Genomic DNA, 18,195 nt, shown 5'->3' on the forward strand with positions numbered 1-18,195 from the left:
GCAGCCCCATGTGTGGACCAAAGGCGGAATTCCTGATGGGAGCCGTCTCTTCTGCGCCCTCTTGTGGTGCATGAAGAACATGCAGCGCAGCCCAACAGCACGCCCCGTACCTCAGCTGCTTCTGCACTTGGCTGCCCTTTTGGCATCATCAATAACTTGACCCGAGAGCATTTGCTAGAAGTGCTGTTCGGGAGGAACCCAAGCCAGACTGGGAGCCTAGTTTCAATGACTGTATTAACTTTCCCAGGGATTTGGACATGGCATTACATTACAGCAGGCGTCCTCAAACTACAGCCCGCGGGCCACATGTGGGTGTTTTTGCCGTTTTGTTTTTTTTACTTCAAAATAAGATATGTGCCGTGTGCATAGGAATTTGTTCATAGTTTTTTTTTAACTACAGTCCGGCCCTCCAACGGTCTGAGGGACAGTGAACTGGCCCCCTGTTTAAAAAGTTTGAGGACCCCTGCATTACAGCGTGTACAGAAGCTGCTGAGCATTTGGTCTGGAACAGAGATATCTAACCTTTTCATCTTGTGGCACATAAAACTCGGCAGCAACCCCCAAACACATCTTTTGCCCGTCTGACAGAGAAAATAGCCATACTTTTGACTCAATGACACCCGAAGGCTATTGTGTTCGCTGTTGTCTTTTTTTTTTTAATTTGACAAACTAAAGGGCAAGAGGCCGGTGCCCCTGACCAAGCAGTCGGGAATTGCGTGCTGTGCATATTCCCGTGGCGCAGAGGGTGGAAGCCACGGGCCTAGAAGGCAATCTTCCACTCCCAAGGACACACACTCGCTTCTCTTTTCACAAAGAGGGCCCTCGGGGAGATGCTCTGACATGGTGAGGAGAGTGAGCCTGGGGGACGGGACACCTTGACAGAGGAGCTGGGAAGGTGAGAACACACTTCTGAGGAACGAGGGCTGTAGAGCCGGAGGATGGGGGGCGGGCCCCTTCCCTGTCACAGGTCTCCCTGGATTTTGGGAACAGCTTCCACCTCATTGGCCTGGCGGGACCCGCTTGCAATGTGGATTTCGATTGTGCTGGCATCGGACCCTGGAGGGGAAGAGAGAGAAGGCTGCGATGGTGCGGTGTCCTGGGAGGCGTGGCATGAGCTGCAGCAACGTGCCCATGAACGAGGTCACAGTGCGTGTTGTGGCTGCCTGGCCACTGCGCTCCGCTCCAGGAGATGCCCAACGAGAGGGAGACCCCCTTCCGCCAAACTCAGATCCCTCCGAGGGGTCCTTTCATGGGTGATGCCGCGTGGTTTGGGGGGAGAGCAGTGGGTTATCAGTAGAATGAGAGCAAACGTCCTGCCCTAGCTGGTGTGGCTCAGTGGATAGAGCATCGGCCTGTGGACTGAAGGGTCCCAGGTTGGATTCCGGTCAAGGGCACATGCCCAGGTTGTGGGCTCGATCCCCAGAAGGGGTCGTGCAGGAGGCAGCGCATCCATGTTTCTGTCATCATTGGTGTTTCTCTCTCTCTCCTCCCTCTCTGAAATCAGAAATACATATTTTTAAATGCTGAAAGGAGGGGCAGATGATGAACTACAGGACTGGCATCAGTGTGGGGCGCTGCGACGTTCCATGTACACCCGACGGGCGTGAGGGAGGTCACAGGCACCACCTCCACCCCACGTCACCTTGGTAGCTGACGGCCTTTGGGGGAGCCCTGGACCCCGCAGCTCGCCTGCCCCCAAGCCAGGGCCTCACCTCCCGACAGCATGCTCAGGGCCTCGTCCGACGTGTGCCCGCCCACACGCGCCACCTTCCTGGAAGCGGGGCTGCCACCGGGCACGCAGGGGCCCTGGTGGGCAGGGCAGGCCCGCTCGGCGGCCGAGCTGGTCATGGGCTCCCACTGGATCTCCTTCCTGGGAGACTGGACGTCCAGGCGGCATCCGGTCCAGCCGTAGAAGGCCAGCGACAAGAGGAACCCTTGGGCGGGATTCAGGATGCCCTGGAGGGGACAGGGAGAGCGCCGGTGAGCGCGGGCAGCTGGAGGCCAGACCCTGGGCATTGCAGGCGCCCCCTGCTGGCCTCTCCTGGAGTGGTCCAGCGGGTTGCTGTCACAGGCGCGCCCCCTGCTGGCCTCTCCTGGAGTGGCCCAGCGGGTTGATGTCACAGGCGCGCCCCCTGCTGGCCTGTCCTGGAGTGGCCCAGCGGGTTGCTGTCACAGGCTCCTGAGGCCACCGCGGGCAGGGAACCGGTCCTCCTGTGCGGTACCCACACCAGAGCTGAGCCACGGCACCAAGCCACTGCCAGGCACAGCCCGGGGGAGGCAGGAGCACTGGTCTTGCTTTCAAGTCCTTGCGAATCAGATTGCCTCCAATTCTGAAGCACCGTCAAAATCAATCCTGTGGAGGACACTGTGTGTTTTTCCGCTGAGAGCTCCCGTTTGCATTTCATTTTTTATTTTCATGGATGTCAGAGAGGAAGGGAGAGAGAGACAGAAACATCTATGATGAGAGCATCATGGACCGGCTGCCTCCTGCACGCCCCCTACTGGGGACGGAGCCAGTGTGCCCGCGGCGTTACAGCCCTCGTGTAGGAGTTCTGCTTCCGGCCCAGGACTGTGGTGGACGTGGGTCTGATGTTTTGTGTGGTTTTTTAAAAATGTATTTTTATTGATTTCAGAGAGGAAGGAAAAGGGAGAGAGAGAGAAACATCAATGGTGAGAGAGAATCATGGATCAGCTGCCTCCTGCACGCCTCCTACTGGAGATCGAGCCCGCAACCCGGGCCTGTGCCCTGACTGGGAATCGAACCGTGACCTCCTGGTTCCTAGGTGGACGCTCACCCCCTGAGCTGGTGTGTGTATCTTTATTATAAACGTCATCTAATGGAAGCACTGGGGAGAGGGGGTCCACCCACGTGCTTCCACCTGACCGTCGCGTGTATTTCTAGCCAATACGTTTTGACGTGTGTTATTATGTAGCTGTATTTAGTATAACATTTGACGTTTATAATTTTTTTAACAATCCTTACCAGAGGATAATTTTTCCATTGATTTCCAGAGAGAGCGGAAGGAAAGAAACATCGACGTGAGAGAGAGACACTGAGCCAAACCGGCAGGGCTACATTTATAACCTTTCAAAACGTATTTTCACATTCATTCAGAGAGAGGTAGACAGAGAAAGAAACATCAATGAGAGAGAAACAGGGACGGGCTGCCTCCTGCACGCCCCCTCCTGGGCATGTGCCCTGAGCGGGAATGGAATCCGCATCTTTCGGTGCAGGGATGACGCTCAACCCACTGAGTCTCACCGGCCGGGGCTGGTTTTTATTTTGCAAGAGGAAAATTTAAAATCAGGATTGACCTACCATAATAAACCACGTGGTCTTGGCCGCATTTCGGACATATTTCAAAGCGCCGACTTTGATGTCGGGTTGCATCTCCAGGTAGAAGAGAAGGCTTTCGTTGATGATGTTCGACAGCCAACTGTGAGCAAGACAATGGCCCGCCCACCGGTGAGGACACCAGCCGCAGAGGGCGGGGTTCTGCGCTGGGGGCAGGGGGCGTGTCTCCCCAGAGCTCACGGTCCTCCAGGGGTGGCCTCAAGCACTGCCCCGCCATCAGAATTTGACGGAAGACCCACAGCTGCTTCCCCGTCCCAGGCAGACACAGACAGACCCTCCATCAACCCCGAAGGCGGTCTTCCTTTGAAGCATGGCCTATGGTTTGGAACGAGACCAAAGCAAACCTCATCTGACATTTGATGTCCGGATGTTTTATTTGTTTGTTTGTTTGAATCCTCACGCGAGGATACTTTTCCATTGATTTTTAGGGAGAGTGGAAGAGAGAGGGACAGACGGGGACAAACATCGACGTGAGAGAAACACATCGATGGGTTGCCTCCTGCATGAGCCCCGACCAGGGCCTGGGCCGGGGAGGAGCCTGCGACCCAGGTACATGCCCTTGACCGGAATCGGACCTGGGAGCCTTTGGGCCGCAGGCCGACGCTCTGTCCACTGGGCCGCAGCGGCCAGGGCTGATGTCCGAAGGTTTTGATGTGATTGTCGGGAGGCACTGAGACTGGCAAGGCCAGCTCGCAGGGTTTTGAGAGAAATAATGACGCCTCCCCTCGCAGTGCCCGGGCCTCCTGGCATCACATGAGTGGCCACGCCCACAAGGCAGGCCGCCAAGGGACACACTGCTTTCCGGCAGCTGAGGGTTTTCTGATTGTAACCTGCGGCCGTGCATGGGGCACAGTCTAGTTCCTTCTCTCTTTCAAAAAATACATTTTTATTGATTTCAGAGAGGAAGGGAGAGGGAGAGGGAGAAAAATATCCATGATGAGAGAGAATCATGGACCGGCTGCCTCCTGCACGCCCGCTACAAGGGATTGAGCCTGCAACCCGGGCCTGTGCCCTTGACCGGAATGGAACCCATGACTCTTCAGTCCACAGGCTGACGCTCTATCCATTGAGCCACACTGGCCAGGGCAACACAGGTCAATTTCAAAGCATCCACGTTGGGCAGAAGGCCTGCGGTGGGGAAACCGAGGAGAGAGAAATTGCTCTCTACCCTTCGGGCCTGAGCTCTGACGCGTCCCCCCAAAGCTGTGTCCTTGTCCTTGGAGCTTCTTAGACACAGGCATCTGGTGCCAAGACTGACAGGAGTGGTGGACTGAGAAGGCGGGGCCAATGCTGTGTTTCCATGGTAACCAGGCAGGGGGACCCGGATGCTGGGGCTGGGATTGTGAAGCCGGGGTGTGTTCTGAGGGCTTCCCGGCGCATCTCCGTGGATCTGGCTCTTCCCGGAGGCGGAGGGGCTGCGGGCTCGCCTGCTGTCCTGCCTGCATTTCCTCCCAGGGCCCCTAGCCCGGAGCAAAGGTGTCCTCGCCAGAGACTCCTCCCTTGGGCCCTGGCCGGTGTGGCTCAGTGGCTAGAGGGGCGGCCTGCGCACTAAAGGGTCCAGGATTTGTTCTGGTCAAGGGCACATGCCCGGGTTGCGGGCTCCTCCCCAGGAGGGGGCGCGCAGGAGGCAGCTAATCAATGATTCTCATCATTGATGTTTCTCTCTCTCTCCCTCTCCCTTCCTCTCTGAAATCAATAAAAAAAAATACACACACACACACACTCACACACTCATCCCTCTGGAACTCTCGGGTCCCTCGTGGACAAGCAAATGGGCCAGGGGCTTGCATGTGCCCTCCCTCCCAGTGACAAGAACAAGGAGCAGAAGGCAGGTTACCAGACGACGACAACCAGCATGATTTTGAAGAACCGGGTCTTGATCATGGCTCCCATCCGCCTCTCCTTCTCCGTGTACACGGCTTGTCTCCCTTTGAGTAACGAGGCCACTGTGGAGAGAGGGGCAGGCGCGATGCTCAGGACGAGGCGGGTGAGCCCCGGAGCGGCCCCGATGCTAACATCTTACACGACCTGGCGACCTCTGTGAGCGCCGAGGAAACCGGATTTTTAAAAAATATATTTTATTGATTTTTTACAGAGAGGAGGGAGAGGGAGAGAGAGTTAGAAACATCGACCAGCTGCCTCCTGCACACCTCCCACTGGGGATGTGCCCGCAACCAAGGTACATGCCCTTGACGGGAATCGAACCCGGGACCCTTCAGTCCGCAGGCCGATGCTCCATCCACTGAGCCAAACCGGTTAGGGCTGAAGAAACCGGATTTTATTTGGGCTTTAGTAGGGCAGGAGCTACGTTTTAAAGATGTACATTCTCTGTGGCAACAATGAGCCCTAGCTGGCCGGCGTGCTCCGTGGATAGAGCCTTGGCCCGCGGGTCACAGGTTCAATTCCTGGCCAAGGGCACGTACCCGGCTTGCAAGTTCCATCCCAGGCCCTGGTCAGGGCGCGGTTGGGAGGCAGCCAGTCAACAGGTCTCTCCACATCCATGTTTCTCTCCACATCCATGTTTCTCCCGCTCTCTCTCCCTTCCCCTCTGTCCGGAGGGAGATCAATGGGAAACATCCTCGGGTGAGGATGGAAGAAACCCGTTTCAAGTTCTCCATCACGACTGACGCTCAGCGCCGCCCCGGTTCTCACTCTGCGGGAGGGAGGGGTTCCCTGGGAGGCGGGTGACGCCCCAGTCCAGACCCTTCGCAGTGCGCCCCGCTCACCGGGCCCTCAGCCGCAGGCTCACCTGCGCTCTGCCTCCCGCCTCCTGCGCGGCTGACCAGCCGGGCCACGTGCGTGCGTTCTAGGAGCCCGCAGGCCCCCGGTCCCCCCACTTCCCTGTGCCCTCCCCGCCCCTCCGCCCGCTCCGCCTCGTCCAGCTTCCCAGCGGGCGGCCAGGGAGCCCCGGAGGCGGGGGGCCGCCGGCCAGGGACGTGCCCCCGGTGTGCTCAGCTGCCCGCCCCCCCCCCCCCCCCCGCGTCCTGCTTCTGCCCCAGAGGACGATGGTGAGGGTAGCGGCCCCGGATCATTCCAGAAGGAACGCACGTGTCCCGATCGGAGCCTTACCTGCCGTGAGCGTCTTCCCGAACAGCACGGGGTTGGCCAGCAGCACCAGCAGCAGCGGCAGGTAGGCGCTCACGTAGTGCGGGACGGCGCGCTCCAGGCCCCGCTCGCACCTGCCGGAGGGGCCGCTCAGCCGGGAAACGCGCTCCGCTGGGCGCGGGCGGGGCGGGGAGGCCCGGGGACCGCAGAGCCGCCGCCGGGAGGGAGGTGGATCCGGCCGCCGCGTGGGAAGAGGAGGGGAGTCTCCGCAGCCCCCCGGGAAACGGGAGAAGGGAAAGGACCCGGGGTGCTGGACCCCTCCCCGCCCCCCAGTCTCTGCTCACGCGAACATCACGCAGCCCACGGGACAAGGCCGCTCGGGGAGCCGGCCAGTGGCCCCCGGTTCTCACGGTTAAGGGGAGCCGTCATTGTGTGGCCCTTCCCAAGGAGAGGGACGGACGGGGTTCCTGTTGGCTCGGGGGCACCTGTGGCGTGCGGGTGCCACCCAGGTGTGTTCCCACGGTAGGCGCTCACCAGGTGAGAGATGCAGAAGGCAGAGGGGGAGTGGCAGAGGCAGGGAGAAGGGAAGGCAAAGGGGAGAGGGCTGCTCAGGCCCAAGAAGGAGCGGGAGGAGCAGGTGGGAAGGGAAGGAGAAGGTGGGAGGTGGAGAAGCAGGGTGGGAAGGGGAAGGGCAGGTGGGAGGGGGAGGAGCAGGTGGGAGGTGGAGAAGCAGGGTGGGAAGGGGAAGGGCAGGTGGGAGGGGGAGGAGCAGGTGGGAGGGGGAGGAGCAGGTGGGAGGGGGAGGAGCAGGTGGGAGGGGGAGAAGCAGGGTGGGAAGGGGAAGGGCAGGTGGGAGGGGGAGGAGCAGGTGGGAGGGGGAGGAGCAGGTGGGAGGGGGGCAGGTGGGAGGGGGAGGAGCAGGTGGGAGAGGGAGGGGTAAGTGGGAGGGGGAGGGGCAGGTAGGAAGGGGAGGGCAGGGGGAGGGGGAGGGGCAGGGGGAAGGGGAGGAGCAGGTGGGAGAGGGAGGGGTAAGTGGGAGGGGCAGGTAGGAGGGGGAGGGGCAGGGGGAGGGCAGGGGGCAGGGGAAGAGCTGGTGGCCATGGCAGGAGAAGTGTCAAAAGGCAAAGGCCCTTGTGTTGGTGGAGCGGGGGGGGGGGGGGGGGGTGAGGGGGGGGACGGGACCGCGGCAGGAGATGAAGCGCCGGGTGGGGAGGTGGGCCGCCTTACCTGGACAGGGACGGGTAGTAGAGCATGAGCAGCCCCTCGGCGCAGAGCAGCGCGGCCAGGCCCCAGGCCATGAGGTGGTAGAGCAGGATGATGCTAGGAGAGAGCCGCCTCAGCCGCAGCCAGGGCGGCCCGGCGGCCCCCAGCCCGCATCCCCACCCGCTGCCTTCGTTTGCCTCTCAGCTGTTCTTTTCACTGGGGTGGAGTTCATACAACAAAACCAACCGAGCATGTGGCGAGCACTCCAGCCGAGCCCGCTGAGCCTGGCCCCGCGGGGAGTCCCGGGCCCTCCCCGCCAGCTGGTCTCTTCATTGCGCCTGCGCTTGCCCCACGCTGCCCTTGCCCTGCATCCCTGGGTCTGCCTCCTGGTGAGGAGCGAGCCCTGGAAGCCACTCCCTGACAGGCCCAGCGCGCTGCTCATCGGTGCACTGAGCTCCCAGGTGGGTTCTAGACACTCCTGGGTGTGAAGAGGGCTCCCTGACTTCCGGTCTTGGCTCCTCAGGGCTCTACCTGCCCCCCAGATCCAGACAGCGCTCAGGCCCCAGCCCCCAGCATGAGGCACACACTCCTTCCACTTCCTTTCGGTGTTCAAAGGCTCCTCTTGTCCAGATAACTGGCGGCCGATGGGTCTGTACTTGTGTCACAGCTCTGATCCCCCCAAAACTGAGGGACCCATCAGCCAAGGACGCGCGCTGGCACTGGCTTTGGGGACAAGGCCTTCTCACGCAGCTACCTGCCCACCCACAGCTTTTTCCTCTTGGTAACACAGCCTGGATGGCGTGCAGAGCAGCCGCGTGCTTGGCTACCCAGCTATATTTCTTACCTCCTCCTGCAGCAGTGTGATTGGCTGACCAGCCATATTTCTGACTGCTTCTTACAGCTAAGTGTGGCCATGAAGCTAATACTATGGAAGTGGGATTGTTGTGTGACACTCCCAAGGAGGCTGGTTCGAGGGAGGAGCCTTTTGCATTGCTCCCTTCCCCCTTCCTGCCGCCTGGAATGCAGGTGTGATGGCTGGAGCTTCAGCAGCTCTATTGGGCCATGAGACACTGAGGATACAAGTCACACAATGGGATTGTGGAGCAGGAAGAAAGGAGCTGGGGTCCCTGATGTCCATCATGAGGCCTGGGTTGCCTACCTCAGGCCTCTTTAAGCATGATACAGAGATTCCCATATTGTTTATATCATTATTTTATGACTTAACTAGAGGCCCCGTGCATGGGGCGGGGAGGGGTCCCCTCAGCCCAGCCTGAGCCCTCTCCAATCTGGGAGCCCCAGTCGGACATCCCTCTCACAATCTGGGACCACTGACTGCTAACTGCTCACCTGCCTGCCTGCCTTATCGCCCCTAACTGCCCCCCCCCCCTTGCAGGCCTGGTCACCCCCAACTGCCCCCCCTGCTGGCCTAGTCGCCCCCAACTGCCCCCCATACTGGCCTGTTCACCCCTCACTGCCCACCTCTGCCGGCCTGGTCACCCCTCACTGCCCCCCCATGCCGGCCTGGTCACCCCCAACTGCTCCCCCTACAGGCCTGGTTGCCCCACACAGCCTGCTATTCGGTTGTTTAGTCACCCCTCACTGACCCCCCTGCCGGCCTGGTCACCCCACGCAGCCTGTTCGGTCGTCCATTGGGTTGCAATGGTCGCTGAGGCTTTTATATATATAGATGATGTCATATTATTTAATGATGTCATGTACATAGAGAATAGCAACGATTTTAGAGCAGGGATCTAAGATTGCCCAATGTGTTCTACAGTGTGACTGTACCCTTCTTTGGTTACTGTATTGGTTTGAAAAGGGAATTCATTCAACAACCTGTGCCCAGACAACTGGATAGCTACATAAAGAAGAATAAAGGGGCCTTTCCCTCGCCTGCACACAAAAATCCATTCAAAATGGACCAGAGACCGCATTCAAAGCGCACAAACCATAAAACTCTCAGAAGAAGACACAGGTATAGATCTTTGTGACCCTGCGTGAGGCAAGGGTTTCTTAGGTGACAGCGAAACCACAACAAACAAACAAATAATTGGACTTCATCAAAATTAACAACCTTTGTGCTTCGAAACATGTCATCACATGGAAAGACAAGCCACTGATTAGCAGCAGGTATTTGTCAACTATAGGAATAAGAAGGTACTTGTATCTGGAATATATAAAGAACCCCCACAACTCAATAATAAAGAGACCAATAGACCGATTAAAAATGGCCAAAGGCCCTAACCGGTTTGGCTCAGTGGATAGAGCGTTGGGTCCCAGGTTCGATTCCGGTCAAGGGCATGTACCTTGGTTGTGCGCATATCCCCAGTAGGGGGTGTGCAGGAGGCAGCTGATCGATGTTTCTTTCTCATCGATGTTTCTCTCTCATCGATGTTTCTAACTCTCTATCCCTCTTCCTTCCTCTCTGCAAAAATTCAATAAAAAATATATTTTTTAAAAAAATGGCCAAAGGAATGGAATAGAAAGTTCCCCAAAGAAGGTTTGCCAATGGCCAGTAAGGGCAGGAGAAGATGCTCACCCTCATTAGTCATCGGGGAAATCAAAACCACAGTGAGCCTTGGCCAGTCTGGCTCAGTGGATAGAGCATCGGCCTGTGGACAGAAGGGTCCCGGGTTTGGTTCCGGTCAAGGGCACATACCTTGGTTGCAGGCGCCTTCCCAGCCCTCGCCCTGGTCAGGGTGCCTGCAGGAGGCAACCAATCGGTGTGTTTCTCTCACATCGTTGTTCTTTCTGTCTTTGCCTCCTGTTTTCCACTTTTTAGAGAGAGTGGAAGAGATGATTTTTGTGTAGGTGAGGAAAAGGCGCACCTTTGTTCCTTTTTATGTCGATATCCAGTTGTCTGAGCCAGGGTGAGGATTAAAACACAAAACAAAACACACAAACCAACCCACAGTGAGATCCCACTGCACACACCAGGATGGCTAACACTCAAAACCAAACACATACACAGAAAGTAACACGTGTCCTTGGCACGGATGTGGGGAAAGCAGAGCCATCGCGCCCAGCTGCTGAGAAAGCACACGGCGCACCTGTGGAGAGCAGCTCAGCAGCTCCTCACGCGGTTATACTCAGGGCCGTGAGGGCCCGAGACTTGCGCCCGGAGCTCCCACCCGGGGATATGCGGAAAGCGTGTGTCCACTTGCGTCCACATGTCATTGCAGCTCTATTCCTGATCGCCGAGCATGGGCAGCCCCCTCCGTGCCCATCAGTGATAAACGGATACGATGCCCAGGGCCCTGCAGTGGGACATTGTAGACAGCGCCTGGGAAGGCACATGGCATTTCTTTAATTATTGTCAGCTGAACTCAGGGCAACAGGCAGAGCCACGCCCTGGGAACATGCTTCCCCAAAAAGGCTGGACACGTTATCAGCTTGGCCTTCATTTCTGCCCAGGTGTCGTGACTTTGATATGTAAATCCAGTCAAGCACCAGGAATGCTCGGGCCTACTCAAGAATGCAAATAAGCTCCTTTGATCCTAAGTTTTGGTGATACTTCCTGGTATTTGGGGGTATATAAATAAATGCGCTGCGTGGGCTCGGGGTCCCTGTCTCTCTATCAGAGTGGCAGCGTCCCACCTGGCTCCCAGCTTTGTTTCTATTTCTGCGTCTTGCTTTCTTTCTTTTATTTCTTTTTTTTTTTTTAAATATATATTTTATTGATTTTTTTACAGAGAGGAAGAGAGAGGGATACAGAGTTAGAAACATCGATGAGAGAGAAACATCGATCAGCTGCCTCTTGCACACCCCCTACTGGGGATGTGCCCGCAACCAAGGTACATGCCCTTGACCGGAATCGAACCTGGGATCCTTGAGTCCGCAGGCCGACGCTCTATCCACTGAGCCAAACCGGTTTCGGCTTTCTTTTATTTCTTAATCCCCAGCTCCTCCACTCAGGAACCGGACCCGTTCCTTTTCCGTGCTGGACTCGGAAAAGAGAGAACACCCTACAAGACATTACTCAGCAACGAACAGGCGTGAAGCGCTGATAGCTGCTGCAATGTGGACACCCCTTGGAAATGTTATGCGAAGTTTAGGAAGCCGACACAAAAGGTTGTGTAGCTATGATTCCGTTTGTGGGAAACGTCCAGAGCAGGCAGATCTAGACACAGAGAGTAGATTAGCAGCTGTGGGGGGCCGAGGAGAGGGGAGAATGGACAGTGACTACTAACCAGCACAGACATTGGGGGCGGGGGGGGGGAGGGTTAAAGTGTCATAAACTAGAGATGGTGATGGAGGCACAATTCCGGGAATTCGCTACAAGACAATGGATCTTTGTTGTTAATCCTCACCCGAGGATATTTTCCCACCGATTTTCAGAGAGAGTGGAAGGGAGGGGGAGAGACACAGAGAGAGAAACACAGATGTGAGAGAGGCACAGCCACGGGTTGCACGCACCACTCCTCCCCCACTGGACCGGGGATCAGGCTCAAAGGGGAGGGGCTGTCCCTGTGAGGCTGCAGGTGTCTGTCTGGCCATGAGACCTGGCTAGATGGCCGCACACCTCTCCCGGGACCAGGCCACCAGAGCGGCCCCCTCCTCCGCCTACCTCAGTCCCGATGACCTCCGGATCACCAGGTAGGCGTCCACCGCGTAGCAGAACAGCCACCAGAAGCAGGTGCTGTAGAGCAGCTGGATCCACACCTGTGGGCGGGAGGCGGCCATCAGGGCCCCAGGGCCCGGGCACCAGGCTGCCCCAAACAGGAGCTGAGCCTCGCCGCCCTCTGACGTCAGGAGGCGCCCAGGGCAGCCTGGGACACACAGGGCAGGCCTGGCAACCAGGGCGGGTGTCGCGGGGACAGGTGTGCGCCTCTGTCCGGGTCTGCTCAGCGCCTGCCCCGCAAGCCCAGCAAGGGCTCAGCGGTGGGGCGTGCACCGCCCGAGGGCTCACAGGGTCTCGGGGCCAGAAGGGCTTTTACTGAGAACGAAGGGGTGTGGGCAGGAAAGGAGAGGGGCCTTCTCATAGGAGGGGAAGGGAGGCTCCTGTGTGAGAAGCTGAAGCGATGCTCTGGGGATGCAGTGGGGATTCTCCGGGGATGCAGTGGGGATGCTCCGGGGATGCAGTGGGGATGCTCCAGGGATGAGGTGAGGATGCAGTGGGGATGCAGTGGGGATGCTCCGGGGATGCAGTGGGGATGCAGTGGGGATGCTCCGGGTATGCAGTGGGGATGCTCCGGGGATGCAGTGGGATTGCTCTGGTGATGCTCCGAGGATGCAGTGGGGATGCAGTGGGGATGCTCTGGGGATGCTCTGGGGATGCAGTGGGGATGCTCCGGGAATGCTACAGGGATGCAATGGGGATGCTCCAGGGATGCAGTGGGGATGCTCTGGGGATGCAGTGGGGATGCTCCGGGGATGCAGTGGGATTGCTCTGGGGATGCTCCGGGTATGCAGTGGGGATGCTCTGGGGATGTTCTGGGGATGCAGTGGGGATGCTCTGGGGATGTTCTGGGGATGCAGTGGGGTTGCTCTGGGGATGCTCTGGGGATGTTCTGGGGATGCAGTGTAGATGCTCCGGGGATGCAGTGGGGATGCTCTGGGGATGCTCCGGGGATGCATTGGGGATGCTCTGGGGATGCAGTGGGGATGCTCCAGGGATGCAGTGGGGATGCTCTGGGGATGCAGTGGGGTTGCTCTGGGGATGTTCTGGGGATGCAGTGGGGATGCTTGGGGATGCAGTGGGGATGCTCTGGGTATGCAGTGGGGTTGCTCTGGGGATGTTCTTGGGATGCAGTGGGGATGCTCTGGGGATGCAGTGGGGATGCTCTGGTGATGTTCTGGGGATGCAGTGGGGATGCTCCGGGGATGCTCTGGGGATGTTCTGGGGATGCAGTGGAGATGCTCCGGGGATGCAGTGGGGATGCTCTGGGGATGCTCCGGGGATGCATTGGGGATGCTCTGGGGATGCAGTTGGGATGCTCTAGGGATGCAGTGGGGATGCTCTGGGGATGCAGTGGGGATGCTCTAGGGATGTTCTGGGGATGCATTGGGGATGCTCTGGGGATGCAGTGGGGATGCTCTGGGGATGCAGTGGGGATGCTCTAGGGATGTTCTGGGGATGCAGTGGGGATGTCTGGGGATGCAGTGGGGATGCTCTGGTGATGTTCTGGGGATGCAGTGGGGATGCTCCAGGGATGCAGTGGGGATGCTCTGGGGATGCAGTGGGGATGCTCCGGGGATGCAGTGGGGATGCTCTGGGGATGCTCTGGGGATGTTCTGGGGATGCTCCGGGGATGCAGTGGGGATGCTCCCGGGATGCAGTGGGGATGCTCTGGGGATGCTCTGGTGATGTTCTGGGGATGCAGTGGGGATGCTCCGGGGATGCAGTGGGGATGCTCCGGGGATGCAGTGGGGATGCTCCGGGGATGCAGTGGGGATGCTCTGGGGATGCTCTGGGGATGTTCTGGGGATGCTCCGGGGATGCAGTGGGGATGCTCCCGGGATGCAGTGGGGATGCTCCAGGGATGCAGTGGGGATGCTCTGGGGATCCTCCAGGGATGCAGTGGGCGGCCTGAGGGGGCGGGCTGACAGTTCTCTACAGATAGCGGGTCCAGGCAGCCTCCTTGGGCCGAGAGTGCTCACTGGGCGTTAACTTGGGGGACCATGTGTATTTAAATATATTTCATTAGGCAAAATGCAGCCAATAAGTCAGTAGCTTTCTTTTCTTTCCCCTCTATCTCTCTCTTCCTCCCTCTCCCTTCCCCCCCTCTTTCAGCCAGCTGGTTCTGACTGCAGCCTAAGGTAAGGCTTGCAGGACTGTATGCGCATGTGCTGAGGGTGAGGGAGGGAGAAGCCACACCTAAAATCACGGAGGCCCGAACCCCAGGGCCCCTGGTCATCAGTTCCGGGGAGGGAGCTGGGTCTGAGGGGGGGGAGGAGAGGTAGGGAGTAGGGGAGGGAGAGGCTCTTTGAGGACCAGGGCACATCAGAAGCTCTGCGAGGGAGGAGGGGCGAACAGAGGGGGTGCACTCCCCACACTCCCCACGCAGAAGGCGGCAGGCCAGATGTCCATCCCGTTCCCCGCAGGCAGGTTCTGAACGAAGCCAGGGAAGCCTAGCCACACGGCCGCCCGGACCACGACACCTAGGCGGGAATTGGAGGCGAGAATGAGCCCATCTGTTACCCGGGCCTGATGTGGATCTAAGGCTGGGTTGTTGCTCTGTGAGGGACGGATGGACGGATGCACGGATGCACGGATGGACAGATGGATGGACGGACGGGTGGATGGACGGATGGATGGATGGACGGACGGATGGATGGACAGATGATTTGCAGATGGACAGAAAGGGAGAGAGAAAGAAGCGGGAGAAAGAGGGGGAAGTAACGCACATGTTGGCTGCACACAGAGAGTAACTGCGATGGGGCAAAGCCATCGACTGACTAACAAACCACCACCAGCCATAAGCGCGTTCCTGTATTTCATGTTTACGTGGAGTTAAGTGACTATGGAAATAGCAAATCAGTAACTTCTCGGCTATATACTATGTATATTTTAAAATATATTTTCATTGATTTCAGAGAGGAAGGGAAAGGGAGAGAGAAACTTCCATGATGAGAGAGAAGCATGGATCAGCTGCCTCCTGCACGATCCCTACTGGGGATGGAGCCTGCAACCGGGCATGTGCCCTTGACCGGAATTGAACCGGGACCCTTCAGTCCGCAAGCTGCTCTATCCACTGAGCCACACCCTCTCGGGCTTGCTATAATTTTAATGTCCATGTTAACTCGTATTCATACAGAAAGGAATGTTAGGAAGAGCACACTATTGAAGTTTAGGAAGAAACTTGTTGCATCCTCTTACAACCACACTGAAGAATTTCACAAATTCGCTGTTGACCACTTCCTTCCGACACTTATTCCTTGTGAGTTTTGATTCCCATTAGACCCGGATATGGAATCCTCCTCAAACACTACACAAACTTCAAGCGTAGGTCGAGGTTCTTGGTTAGGCAGCGCGCTTTTTCCTCGCCCCCCCTGGGCCCTGGCCGGGCTCCGCTGGCTGAGCGCCACCCTGGCTGGTAACACTGCACAACCGGCAAAGACACGGTTGTATTTTTTAGCAACAAACTTTTGTTGTTGTTACTCCTGACCCAAGGATATTTTCCTATTGATTTTTAGAGAGAGTGGAAGGGGGAGAGAGAGAGAGAGAGAGAGAGAGAGAGAGAGAGAGAGAGAGAGAGAGAGAGAGAGAAACATCGATGTGAGCGAGACATATCGATTGGTTGCCTCCTGTATGTTCCCGCCGCAACCAAGGTATGTGTCCTTGACGGAAATCAAACCCGGGACCCTTCAATCCTCGGGCGACACTCTATCCACTGAGCCACACTGGCTAAGGCCGTTGGCTGTAACTTAGGGACTGTCTCGTTTTGCGGATCCTCTAGTCCTCCTGTCCATGCCCAGGGAACGAGTTCTCCCTTCTCTGTGCACGCAGATGCCCGGCCCCCCGCCTCCCTGCATCAACCAGATACCCAGATCCCACCCGCGGGCCGTGCTCCCTCACCCAGTTACCAACCAGATCCCACCCGCGCGCCCTCACCCAGTTACCAACCAGATCCCACCCGCGCGCCCTCACCCAGTTACCAACCAGATTCCACCCGCGCGCCCTCACCCAGTTACCAACCAGATCCCACCCGCGCGCCCTCACCCAGTTACCAACCAGATTCCACCCCCGCGCCCTCACCCAGTGACCAACCAGATCTCCCCGCGGGCTGAGCACCCTAACTGTGCCCCAACCAGGGCCACCCTGGGGCCGCAGGCCCTCACCCAGGCAGCCAAGCATGTCGCAGGCGACAGAGACGCGCAGGATCCGGGTGGAGGCGGGGGCGCGAGCCGGAGCCGGCGGGGATGGGGGGGACCCCGCGGGGGCTGCGGGCCGGCATCAGGGCAGCAGCTGCAGGAGGCCGAGCGCCAGGCAGAGCGCGCCGCTGCCCAGGCACAGCGCGTTGAAGGCCCGTGGCTGGAAGCCCAGCACGAGCTGCGTGGCGGCGTCCCGCGTGGGGCAGCAGAAGGTCCCGAGGCGCGGGGAGGCCATGTCGGTGCTGAAGCCGAGGCCCAGGTCTGATATAAGTATTGCTACCCCAGCTTTTTTTTTCATTTCCATTTGCCTGAAAGATATTTTTCCATCCCTTCACTTTCAATCTGTGTGAGTCTCTTGTTCTGAGGTGGGTCTCTTGTAGACAGCATATATATGGGTCGTGTTTTTTTATCCATTCAGCTACTTGATGTCTTTTGATTGGAGCATTTAATCCGTTTACATTTAAAGTTATTACTGAAAGGTATTTCTTTGTAGTCATATCTATTTTTGTGTCTGTATTCCTTCTTACCTGTTTATTTCTTCTTTTTACAGTATTCCCTTTAGCAATTCTTGCATTGCTGGTTTGGTGGTGATAAACTCCCTGAGGCTTTTTTTGTCTGCAAAGCTCCTGATTTCCCCTTCAATTTTGATTGATAGTCTTGCTGGATATAGTATTCTTGGATTCAGTCCTTTGCTTTGCAACACTTTGTATACCTCCTTCCATTCACTTCTAGCTTGTTGTGTTTCTGTTGAGTAATCATTTGACAATCTGATGGGTGTTCCTTTGTAGGTAACTCTCTGTCTCTCTCTTGCCGCCTTTAGGATTCTCTCTTTATCATTTATATTTGCCATTGAAATTATGACATGTCTTGGTGTGGGTCTTTTGGGGTTGATCCTGCTTGGGACTCTCTGTACTTGCGTAACTTTTATCTTTCCCATATCCGGGAAGTTTTCTGTCATTATTTCTTCAAATAGATTTTCTAATCCCTGCTGCTCTTCTTGTCCTTCTGGCAGCCCTATTATACTCATGTTACTTCGTTTCATGTTGTCCCGAAGCTCCCTTAGGCTTTCCTCCTGCTTTTTAATTTTTTTCTCCAATTGCTGTTCAGATTGAGCTTGTTTCTGTACCTGATCTTCTAACTCACTAATTCGGTCCTCTGCTTCTTGTAGTCTACTGTTGAAACTTTCCATGGTGTTTTTGGTTGCAGCTATATCACTTTTCATTTCTTCCTGATTCTTGCATAAGTTGTTGATTTTCTCATCCATCCGATGTATAAATTCCATGACCATTACTCTGAACTCCTTTTCGGACATGTTGCAAGCTTCAGTTTCACTAATTTCCTTTCTTGGCGACTCCACATTTTCTTTCCTCTGAGTTATTTCGTTTCCCCATTCTGGCTATTACCAGAAAGCTCAAGCTTCCGTTTGCGTGGACCTGGGCCGTGTGCTGTGGGGACTTCGCTCCACCCGAGTTTCACTGAAGTGCTCTGACACTAGGACGTGTGGCTGCCTTTGGTTGGCGGGAACCAGACTTGCCCAGGGTCAGTGTCCCCAGTGTTCCATGTGGTCTCGTGTGCACACTTAGAATCAGGGCCCCTGTCTGCACCACACTGTTGGTATGTGCCGAAAAGGAGATCCTTAGCATGTGCCAGGAGTCAGAGTTTCCCTGTGTCTGCACCAAGACTCGAGTGTCAAAGTCTCTGTTGCCTTGTGCGGTTTCTCGTTGAGAATCAGGGTCCCTGTGTGTGCATGCACCAACAATTGGGGTCGCTGGCTCTTA

General features: G+C 57.0%; 1 protein-coding gene across 1 annotated transcript; it reads right to left on the reverse strand.

Moving 5' to 3' along the window:
- Positions 1-820: 820 nt before the first annotated feature.
- GPR143 (G protein-coupled receptor 143) lies at positions 821-16,670 on the reverse strand. Its single transcript, XM_079766152.1, is given in 10 exon segments — positions 821-1,056; positions 1,713-1,956; positions 3,320-3,437; positions 5,193-5,301; positions 6,425-6,534; positions 7,628-7,720; positions 12,171-12,265; positions 14,598-14,704; positions 16,385-16,499; positions 16,503-16,670. Coding segments are annotated over 10 exon segments (1,236 nt in total). The 5' UTR covers positions 16,653-16,670; the 3' UTR covers positions 821-961.
- Positions 16,671-18,195: the final 1,525 nt, after the last annotated feature.

Source organism: Cnephaeus nilssonii, assembly GCF_951640355.1.
Source record: "Cnephaeus nilssonii genome assembly, chromosome: Y".
Taxonomy (NCBI): Eukaryota; Metazoa; Chordata; class Mammalia; order Chiroptera; family Vespertilionidae; genus Cnephaeus; species Cnephaeus nilssonii.